Raw genomic sequence first — 11992 nt, forward strand, 5'->3', positions numbered from 1 at the left:
GATAAAGACCAACGCTTATATTAAATACTTAGGATGCTTATTAATAAGTGACTAAAAAACAAATAGCTAAAGATAACTTTTTTCCATTACTCAACATCAAAGCAGATCTAATTAAATGGAATAATCTTCGGTTAAATATTACAGGTAGAATAAACCTTATTAGAATGGCATGGCTTTATTACCCCACAAAATACATTCTTTAAATCTTCCAGATTTGGAAACTCGCTATCCAAGGCTTTTACTTGTGACATATTGCACTAAAGAGGAACAATAACTACATATTGAAGATGGCATGCTCATCTCCAGAAACCTTATATGTGTCTATTTTCAATATCTCTCCCTAAAAACACAACCTTATGGAACAATCCTTGGATAGCTTTTCAGAATTCACTGATATATTGGTCCACATGGAACAATAAAGACATAGAAATCGTAAATGACTTGGTAACAGGATATACATGTATTTCCATGACAGAATTAAAAAGTAATTTTGGAATACATGCACCTTAAAATATATATTTGAAATATTTTGGATATCAGAGCAACCTTGAGGGAATCGTATTTGAGTCAGAAAATGATGTTCACATATAAAACATTGCAGAGAGCATATCCAATTGACAACTCTCTTAGAAAATAGTTTTTACTATTGGAACCAAGACTTAAAAAGAACAGATGTTGGCACAAGATGGAGGGTAAGTTGTAGCATAGCTAACAAAATTACAGTTAACGAAACTATACGCTTAATCCAGTATAAACTAACGTATACAATCATTTTTCAAGTTTCAAAATTCACAAATTCTACAGCACAACAGCAGAATCATGTCTTAAGTGTAAAATAAATAATGACTCAATAATGCATGCTTTCTGGGAATGCTATAAAGTCTGAAAGCCCTTCATGTCTGGACTAATGAACTGATTCATACAACTCTCACTTTCTCATTTAAAAACTGAAATGTCTTTAATGAGTATTCAACCCCTTTGTTATGTCAAGCTTACATAGGTTCAGGAGTAAAAATGTGCTTAACAAGTCACATAATAAGTTGAATGGACTCACTCTGTGTGCAATAATAGTGTTTCCCATGATTTATGAATGACTACCTCATCTCTGTACCCCACAAATACAAATATCTGTAACATCCCTCAGTCGAGCAGTGCATTTCAAACACAGATTCAGCCACAAAGACCAGCAAGGTTTCCCAATGCCTCGCAAAGAAGGGTACCTATTGGTAGATGGGTCAAAATAAAAAAGAGCTGACATTGAATATTCATTCGAGCATGGTGAAGTTATTAATTACACTTTGGATGGTGTATCAGTACACCCAGTCAGTAAAAAGATGCAGGCGTCCTTACTAACTCAGTTGCCGGAGATGAAGGAAACTGCTCAGGGATTTCACCATGAGGTAAATGGTGACTTTAAAACAGTTACAGAGTTTAATAGCTGTGATAGGAGAAAACTGAAAATAAATGCACAGCGCAGAGGATGAGAGGACGAGAGTACTAGAATTAACAATCAATAGGGAATTGTCAATGTAAATAGTAGGTCTTCAGTTCAACAGCTATTTAGAATTTGTGGAATGTCCGTCCTGGACTCAGAGCTACGTGTGCCACGTTTTCATTGGTCTGTACATTGAGTCTGGAGCAGGACACTTGTTATTTGGTCATTGGCCCAGTTGTACTGCAAGGACTTCTGATTGGTCAACCCCAGGCTAGGGTGGGGGGTTATCAATGGCATCCTGTTCCTTTGTTCTGCTGAGAAAAGCTGAGGACAGGAGAGACTGAACATCTATCTCCCAGCATAACATCTATGATTTGTCCTTCTCAAATAAATACATTTGTCTCCCCCTGATTTGCTTTGGAGTTTGTATTATTGAAGAATAACATCAACTGCTAACACAGAGGAGGGAATCTTTTGTTGCAACTTCATAGCCTTGACCAAGAGTCTCTGTTTTTCCTGTAATTTATCCTCAAGACATTGGATAAGGACCGGGTCAACTTTGGCGTCCACCTTATTAGCGAACCAGCTGCCGTAGTTCAGTAGCCAGCGCAGCTCCCCCGCCCCATAGACACACACACTGCGGACGTGTTTCCCTGTGCATGATGGGTAAAGCTGTCCCTCCAGGTAGTTCCACTTCACCAGCCTGGTCTTGCTCATCAGGTCTGTGATGTCGGCCTGGGCCCGTGGCACCTCACCTGGCACACCCGGCACCCGTGTCAGTGTGGCCCAGAAGTGTTCGTCTGGGGAGTAGGTGTCGTTTGACCACACCAGGAAGTCCCTGGCCAGCGCAGACGTGTTCATATAAGTGACGAACTCCCACGAGAGCACGAAGTACGCGCTGCCGATGAACATCTGTATGCCGTGCGGCGGAGACCCCTTGGCCTTGTTGGTTTTCACCGGCAGCCGGTTGTACTCGAATGACGCGTTCTGCAGCTCGTGGTGGAAGGAGAAACGCTGCTTCTTGTATTCGCTGGGGCGACTTGTCTCCATCATGTTACCCCCCCGGAGCTTCTTCAGGTCAGCCACCAGCTCTATGTTGGAGCGCAGGGGAAAGTCCTGACCGCACAGGTTGATGACATACCTCCACTTGACCTTTGACCCTATAAGGTCAGACAAGCAGTTGAGGTCAGCATTGAGGCGGCTGATGCTGGCGTATGTCACTGCCTCCAGCTTAGAGGCGATGAAGACGTTGGGCAGACAGCGTGCCAGACCTTCCATGGACTCTCTGAACAGTTCTGATGACTTCAGGTCGTAGTGGATACAGTAGATGTTGTTAGGGGTGTAGACGGCCCTGAGGATCTTCTCCACCATGGAGGCAGACTTGTGGACCACCAGTGAGTAGGCCAGGGGGAAGGCCTGCTCCTCCTCAGACACCTGGACAGCCCCATAGCCCCGGGAGCGGAGGTATCGCGGGCAGTTGGAGATCAGGTTGACCAAGCTCTTGTCCTGCTCTTCCACCACCACCTGTTTTCTGATGACCAGCGACTTCCCCAACTCGGCCGGCTCCATTTCATAGATGGCATTGCAGTCAATGTTGTAGCGATGGAGCAGCTCAATGTCATTGTAGCCTGCGGTAGACCCATAGGTTTCAATGGCAATACTGTATTTAACAGTGAACTTTAGGAAGAGCAGCAGGAAGACACAGATCACCAGCAGCAATGATAAAGAAGAAATTAAATTCTTCTTCCGCAGTCTGCTTGGAAAGGCAAATCTTATTTTCATTCTGTGGTGATACAAAAGAACAATAATCAGAAAAAAAGAAACAATTCATGCAATCATAAGGATTTAACTGAATCCATTTTTTACAATATGTTTGATAACCGTGCTCAGCTAGTTATTTGCTCTATTGCTTAGACTACTTAAATGTTGGGCTAAATATATAATCCTGTAAAAAAAAAAATCACCTCGCTCAGGAAATGGTGTGGAGGTCTCGTAACGTCCTGAAAAGATGACTTGTTCTAAAACCCGAGCCTGGAGAGTTAAAATGTACAGTAAGGTCAGAAATTATTGGCACATTGATAAAGATGAGAAAAAAAGACTGTATAAACTGTATCCATAATACAAATACTGAGCTATATTGTATGCAAACAAATTGATTTTGTTAACAAGTAATACAAAAAAATCTCAAAGAGATAGCGGTAACGATTATTGGCATCCCTGTTTTCAATACTCCAGCACCCTCCTCTTTTTTATTTTATTTTTTATTTCACCTTTATTTAACCAGGTAGGCAAGTTGAGAACAAATTCTCATTTACAATTGCGACCTGGCCAAGATAAAGCAAAGCAGTTCGACACATAACAACACAGAGTTACACATGGAGTAAAACAAACATACAGTCAAATATTTTTCTAATACAGTAGAAAAACAAGTCTATATACAATGTGAGCAAATGAGGTGAGATAAGGGAGGTAAAGGCAAAAAAAGGCCATGGTGGCGAAGTAAATACAATATAGCAAGTAAAACACTGGAATGGTAGATTTGCAGTGGAAGAATGTGCAAAGTAGAAATAGAAATTATGGGGTGCAAAGGAGCAAAATAAATAAATACAGTAGGGGAAGAGGTAGTTGTTTGGGCTAAATTATAGATGGGCTATGTAGAGGTGCAGTAGTCTGTGAGCTGCTCTGACAGCTGGTGCTTAAAGCTAGTGAGGGAGATAAGTGTTTCCAGTTTCAGAGATTTTTGTAGTTCGTTCCAGTCATTGGCAGCAGAGAACTGGAAGGAGAGGCGGCCAAAGGAGGAATTGGTTTTGGAGGTGACCAGAGAGATATACCTGCTGGAGCGCGTGCTACAGGTGGGTGCTGCTATGGTGACCTGCAAGCTGAGATAAGGGGGGACTTTACCTAGCAGGGTCTTGTAGATGACCTGGAGCCAGTGGGTTTGGCGTCTTTAAAGAGTAACAACACTGAGACTTTTTCTGAAACGTTTTATGAGATTGGATGGCACATTGAAAGAGATCTTCCCAGCAAACAGGGACATCCTAAGGACAATGTTCCCATTAGGTCCCTTTAAGGGTTTCGGCAAGACATTATCCCACTGGCATTCTGAGAACATTCTAGGAACAATAAAACATGACGTTAAACTCGGGACCATAAGAGGACGTTTAGTACAGGTCCTGGTTTGGTCGCAGTATGACGTTACAATAAGATATTTGATGTGCTTTAGGGAATGTTCAGAAAAGATTCCTATTATTTGGTTCTGAAAGGAAGTTATCCATGGGACATTCAATGACCACAAGGGGTACCTCATACCTACTGAAAAGCATTGATATAATTGACTTATTCCAGCAATTTGAGTTTGGGTTTTCAGAATAGTGGCCTACTGTTGGTGGGGCATATCATTCTGATGTAATATTACTCCTGAATCACTACAATACACTATATATACAAAAGTATATGGGCCACCCTTCAAATAACTGGATTTGGCTATTTCAGCCACACCCATTGCCTACAGGTGCATAAAATCGAGCACACAGCCATGCAATCTCCATAGACAAACATTGGCAGAAGAATGGTCTTACTGAAGAGCTTAGTGACTTTCAACGTGGCACCATCATAGGATGCCACCTTTCCAACAAGTCAGTTCATAAAATTTCTGCCCTGCTAGAGCTGACCCGGTCTACTGTAAGTGCTGTTATTGTGAAGTGGAAACGTCTAGGAGCAACAACGGCTCAGCCGTGAAGTGGTAGGCCACACAAGCTCACAGAACGGGATCGCCTAGTGCTGAAGCACGTCTGTCCTCGGTTGCAACACTCACTAACAAGTTCCAAATTGCCTCTGGAAGCAACTTCAGCACAATAACTGTATGTTGGGAGTTTCATGAAATGGGTTTCCAGGGCTGATCAGCCGCACACAAGCCTGAGATCACCATGTGCAATGCCAAGCGTCGGCTGGAGTGGCGTAAAGCTCGCCACCATTGGATTCTGGAGCAGTGGAAACGCGTTCTCTGGAATGAGGAACTGTAAAGTTTGGTGGAGAAGGAATAATGGTCTGGGGATGTTTTTCATGGTCCGGGCTAGGCCCCTTAGTTCCAGTGAAGGGAATGCTACAGCATACAATGATATTCTAGACATTCTGTGCTTCCAACTTTGTGGAAACAGTTTGGGAGGGCCGTTTCCTGTTTCAGCATGACAATGCCCCAGTGCACAAAGCGAGGTCCATACAGAAATGGTTTGTCGAGATCGGTGTGGAAGAACTTGACTGGCCGGCACAGAGACCTGACCTCAACCCCACCGAACACCTTTGGGATGAATTGGAACACCAACTGAGCCAGGCCTAATCGCCCAATATCAGTGCCCGATCTCACCAATCCTCTTGTGGATGAATGGATGCAAGTCCCCGCAGAAATGTTCCAACATCTAGTGGAAAGCCTACTCAGATGAGTCGCAGCAAAGGGGGGACCAACTCCATATTCAGTGGTGTAAATTACTTAAGTAAAAATACTTTAAAGTACTTCTTAAGTAGGTTTTTTACTCCATACATTTTCCCTGACACCCAAAAGTACTCGTTACATTTTGAAGGCTTAGCAGGACAGGAAAAGGGTCAAGAGATCTGGCAGACTCACTAAACACACATGCTTCGTTAGTACATTATGTCTGAGTGTTGGTGTGCCCCTTGCTTTCCGTAAATAAAAAAATATATTTAACAAATGGCGCCATCTTTTTGATTAATATGAGGAATTTAAAATGATTTGTACTTTCACTTTTGATACTTAAGTATATTTGAGCAATTCCATTGTACTGTGAATTTTTAAGTATATTTCAAAACAAGTACTTTTAGAATTTCTCTCACGTAGTATTTTACTAGGTTACTTTCACTTTTACTTGAGTCATTTTCTATTAATAAGGTATCTTTGCGCAAGTATGACGATTGGGTACTTTTTCCATCACTGTCCATATTAACGCCCATTCCTTGATGATAAATACCGTTTATTGAATTGAGTTTAATTGAGAAGTAACATGTGAAGACAACAGTGTCCAGTTGACTGTGACTTCCTGGCAATGACTCGAATTTTCAGAAATAAAAGATGTCTCATGTTGAATGTTCTGTTCTGAAAAAGAATGATCACTCAATGTGCTCTACATTTCAAGCTCTGATTAAAAATTTAAAAAAACGATAGTCATATCATTGTGAATTACAAGATTCCACGTTTTTTCTTCTTACTTTTCTCTTTGCATACCGGTATAACTTACATATTTGCCTCCGTACTTTAGCATGTTGCTTCTACAATCCCATTCTGATTTGTAAACTTTTCGTCAATCTCTCGAAAGTGTTATTCCACAGTAAAATTGTTGTTCGCTGCATGGTAAACTCCTTTGATATTCCACCAGTGTGTTGTTAATTGCAGAGCTCCGTATGTCTTCGGTTAAGTCCCATCATGTTAAAATGATCCGCTATACTATGCTTGGACTCTGACAGCGCGCACGGGGTGACTTTTCCTATGCACTGCAGCAATGAAGAGATAGAGAAGTACCAAACGAGTTGAGCCCCAGTGAAGTTAGATCCCCTCCCTCTCGCTAAGATTGCGTCCCCTTTTGAGGAAGACTAAATATTTTATTAATCAAATGTTTGTTTTGTGTGTGTTCAAAAATAGTCATTTTTAAATACCTATCACATCACACATTTAGTAATGACATTTATTGGAAACTCCATGCACAGTAAAACCTGCGTGACAGAAAGATCAACTTCCCCTTAGAACCAACTTCTCTGGTTTTAAATGGCCTGTGGCATCGATATGAGTCAGAAACATGAATTATAGTGTCAAAATGTACTACAAAGTGGATATATGATAATTTTTGTCACGAAGTCAGTCTTGTCCAAAACAGAGTTTTGTAAGTGAGTACATCACAATTTACTGGAGGATTGGGCATGGGTTACTAATATGCCCACTTTTGCCAATGATGCACAATTTCCCAGAAACAACACTTTGTGGTCCGCCGCCAACTGCTATGTGGACAATGTTGTCAAGTCTGCATATGGGTGCAATGCACGCACATTTGGCTCAGCAAATAGGAGTGGAAAATAAAGTTGGTGTAAACTTGCAATGCATTTCAACAATATTGCCAGATGGCCAGGAATGTATTACATCCGATGTGTTTACTTCTGTGACTGGTGTTTGTGAGTACGTTAGCTAATTAGATAGCTGGTACTAGCTAGCTAGTAACTACTTTTGGTTATAGAATTTTTTTTGAGCATGCTAGTGAGCCAGGCTAGCAATGAAATCACAGATGAAAGTGGAATGATACTGTAGCTAGCTAAATACATCAAGCTAACACGTAATGTGATGTAGCATGTCAGATGAAGATGTGCGGGCCTACCGAGTGGCGCAGCGGTCTAAGGCACTGCGGCTTGAGGTGTCACTACAGACCCAAGTTCGATCCCAGGCTGTGTCACAGCCGGCCATGCCTGGGAGACCCATGAAGAGGCGTACAATTAGCCTAGGAGAGGGTTTGGCCGGCCGTGATTTCCTTGTCTCATCGCCTTCTAGCGACTCCTTGTGGCAGGCCGGGCACTTGCAAGCTGACTTCGATAGCCACCTGGGCGGTGTTTCCTCTGACACATTGGTGCAGCTGGCTTCCGGGTTAAGCGAGCAGTGAATCAAAAAGCTGTGCGGCTTGGTAGGGTTGTGTTTCAGAGGACGCATGGCTCTCGACCTTCGTCTCTCCCAAGTTCATAGATAAGTTGCAGCGATGGGATAAGACTGTATCTACAAATTGGGGAGAAAATGGGGTAAAAGTAAAAGATGAAGATGCACATAGCTCACGTTGTCTAGCTACCTTGCTAACTGTAGCCTATTTGCATTTAGGGTCAATACAGGGCAGGCATTGGATACGAGCTTGCCAACTAATCATAGGATGTAGCAAGCTTCCTTTCAACAATGTTTCATCTTGAACTGGCTAGATAGCCAACTAATTTAAACTCGGACAAAGATATGGATAGCTAACACGGATTTGCAAGTTAGGTGGCTGACTACCCACTGGGCACAGACATCCACTCAACGTCTATTCCATGTTTGTGGATGTTCTATAACCATCCAGCCAGGGCGGGTTGTGCAGGCTCTTAGCTCGAGACCTCCAGTGCGCCTCCACGGCCCAGTGTATCTGGTGCCTCGGCCAAGGACAAGGCCTCCTGCATGTCTCCCCAGCCTGGTGAGTCCTGTGCCTGTGCTAAGAACTAACCCTCCTGCATGTCTCCCCAGCCTGGTGAGTCCTGTGCCTGCTCCCAGAGCTAGGCCTCCTGTGTGTCTCTCCACTCCAGTGGTGATCCATGGCACGAAGCCTCCAGTGGTGATCCATGGCAGGAAGCCTCCAGTGGTGATCCATGGCAGGAAGCCTCCAGTGGTGATCCATCGCAGGAAGCCTCCAGTGGTGATCCATGGCGCGAAGCCTCCAGTGATGATCCATGGCACGATGATCCATGGTACTGTCACGCCCTGACCGTAGAGAGCTTTTTATGTCTCTATTTTGGTTTGGTCAGGGTGTGATTTGGGTGGGCATTCTATGTTCATTTTCTATGTTTTGTATTTCTTTGTTGTTTGGCCGGGTATGGTTCTCAATCAGAGGCAGCTGTCTATTGTTGTCTCTGATTGAGAACCATACTTAGGTAGCTTTTTCCCACATGGTTTTTGTGGGTAGTTGTTTTCTGTTTTTGTGTCTGCACCAGACAGAACTGTTTCGTGTTGTTCTATTTTTGGTTATTTTGTCTCAGTGTTCAGTTTTAATAAAGAAAGCATGAACACTTACCACGCTGCGCTTTGGTCCACTCCCTCTTCTTCAGACGGCCGTGACAACGACCTCAGACTGGGCCTAAGATTTACGTTCGAACAGGACAATGACTCCAAGCATACAGCCAAAACAACGCTGGAATGGTTTCAGAACAAGAATGTGAAGGACCTTGAGTGGCTCAGCCAAAGCCCAGACTTGGATCCCATTGAAAATCTGTGGAAAGACGAAGATTGTTGTTCACCACTGCTCCCCATCAAATTTACTAGAGCTGGAGGAAAATCTGCAAGGGAGAATCTGAGAAAATCCCCAAATCCAGATGTGAAATGCTGATACAGACATACCCAAGACAACTCAAAGCTGTAATCGCCACCGAACCTGCTTCTACAATGTATTGACTCAGGGGTGTGAATACTTATGTAAATTAGTTATTTCTGTATTTAATTTTCAATAAATTAGCAAACATTTCTAAAAGCATGTTTTGTCTTCGTCAGTATGGGGTATTGTGTGTAGATGGATGAGATTTTTATTTCTTTATTCAGGCTGTAACAACAAAAAGTGGAATAAGTCAAGGGGTATAAATACTTTCTGAAGGCCCTGTAACTATTGCTGTACCCAACTTCTGCTGTACACACATTTTCTATGTCCATACTGTCTATACACATCAGTATATACATTTTTATATATTGCTCATTCAGATATTTCTTAATTTCTTAATTTTTTGGGGGGGGCGGGGGGTTTGTGTGTGTATTGTTAGGTATTACTGCACTGGTTGAGCTAGAGCTAGAAACATAAGCATTTCCTTGTGTACGTGACCAACAATACGATTTGATTTAAAGACGGCACTTCAACAAGCCTATTTCACACCATAGCCTGCTGAATAAGATAACTTTCATTTCATTTTGATTTATGCACCAACTAAAATGTGGCACTGCCCATGGCTTGATGTTTCAGCATTGTCTCAATGAAGAGTTTGGTGTTCACCTAGCCACATGCACGTGCTCTTACAAGCCTGCTAGAGTTAGCAGCAGGCGGACGAGCAATATCCACCATCGTAGTACGGAAGAAGCCTGAGCTGGAATGAGAAGCTAACTGAAGCTGACTAGTTTTCGAAATCCCTGAGTAGATCTAGCTTTAATAGAAGTATACCCCACAGAGCTTACCCATGATGTTCCACAACGATTGTAGTCAATAAGTCATCGTTTTAGTCAAAGTATGGTATATTGGGGCTTGAAGTGGGAAATCCAAAGTGGGGACTTTTTCTGTGTTTCAGTTTTATTTTGAATGTTACCAACCACCAGCATGGCATTGTTTACTAAAACTCCCTGGAGTCCATGTCCACGCCCTGCTGAAATCAAATTAGCATCATAAAACAAGTCCACGTAAATAATCTGTTAGTTTAAACTAGTGTGCGACATTTGCGGTGAAAGGTAACAGAGCTAGAGTGGTATTTGTCAGACCATGAGACATCCTGAAAATTGGTCTTCTCACATAATCGTCTGTAGCGTCCGAACGATTTGGCCTGCAAACGGTTTGGCCGACCACTGCAAAGATGAGAGACTCACGAACACGATGATGTTCTCCGTTTTACTCTACGATCCACACAAGCATCTTGGGACTCATCTGAAGTCGGTACAGCCGATCTGCCAACTTCTGTGGCATCCGAACTGTTTTGGCGACACACTAAGGTGTACACAAACATTGTTCAGCTCTAGGACATCCACAGGCCTCACAAGACTTTATTTTTTTATACTTCAAGGGGTCTTAAAATTCCAAATAAAATAGCTAAATTATTAGTAGAACCAACTGGCTTAGACAGGGCTTAGACTGTTAAAGGACAAAAATAAGGGGTTAAATACAACAACAACAACAACAAAAAACTGATCTTTCTTATATCTCTCATCAACTCAAATCAATCAAAAAAGAAACGTCCTCTCACTGTCAACTGCATTTATTTTCAACAAACTTAACATGTGTAAATATTTGTATGAACATAAGATTCAACAACTGAGACATAAACGGAACAAGTTCATCGACACGTGACTAACAGAAATGGAATAATGTGTCCCTGAACAAAGGGGGAGGGGGGGCAAAATAAAAAGTAACAGTCAGTATCTGGTGTGGCCACCAGCTGCATTAAGTACTGCAGTGCATCTCCTCCTCGTGGACTGCACCAGATTTGCCAGTTCTTGCTGTGAGATGTTACCCCACTCTTCCACCAAGGCACCTGCAAGTTCCCGGACATTTCAGGGGGGGAATGGCCTTAGCCCTCACCCTCTGATCCAACAGGTCCCAGACGTGCTCAATGGGATTGAGATCCGGGCTCTTCGCTGGCCATGGCAGAACACTGACATTCCGGTCTTGCAGGAATGTCAGTGCACAGAATGAGCAGTATGGCTGGTGGCATTGTCATGCTGGAGGGTCATGTCAGGATGAGCCTGCAGGAAGGGTACCACATGAGGGAGGAGGATATCTTCCCTGTAACGCTCAGCGTTGCGATTTCCTGCAATGACAACAAGCTCAGTCCAATGATGCTGTGACGCACCGCCCCAGACCATGACGGACCCTCCACCTCCAAATTGATCCCGCTCCAGAGTACAGGCCTCGGTATAATGCTCATTCCTTTGACGATAAACGCGAATCCGACCATCACCTCTGGTGAGACAAAACCGCGACTCGTCAGTGAAGAGCACTTTTTGCCAGTCCTGTCTCGTCCAGCGATGGTGGGTTTGTGCCCATAGGCAACGTTGTTGCAGGTGATGTCTGGTGAGGACCTGCC

The 11992-nt window shown here is 43.1% G+C and overlaps 1 protein-coding gene across 1 annotated transcript; it reads right to left on the reverse strand.

The window, feature by feature from the left end:
• Positions 1 to 1386: 1386 nt before the first annotated feature.
• LOC120026299 (beta-1,3-galactosyl-O-glycosyl-glycoprotein beta-1,6-N-acetylglucosaminyltransferase 4-like) lies at positions 1387 to 6914 on the reverse strand. Its single transcript, XM_038971129.1, has 3 exons — positions 6685 to 6914; positions 3400 to 3466; positions 1387 to 3218 (listed from the first exon to the last, which is right to left on the reverse strand). Exon 3 carries the CDS (start codon positions 3215 to 3217, stop codon positions 1865 to 1867), a length of 1353 nt encoding a protein of 450 aa, XP_038827057.1. The 5' UTR covers position 3218; positions 3400 to 3466; positions 6685 to 6914; the 3' UTR covers positions 1387 to 1864.
• Positions 6915 to 11992: the final 5078 nt, after the last annotated feature.

This window comes from Salvelinus namaycush, chromosome 31 (genome assembly GCF_016432855.1).
Source record: "Salvelinus namaycush isolate Seneca chromosome 31, SaNama_1.0, whole genome shotgun sequence".
Lineage (NCBI taxonomy): Eukaryota > Metazoa > Chordata > Actinopteri > Salmoniformes > Salmonidae > Salvelinus > Salvelinus namaycush.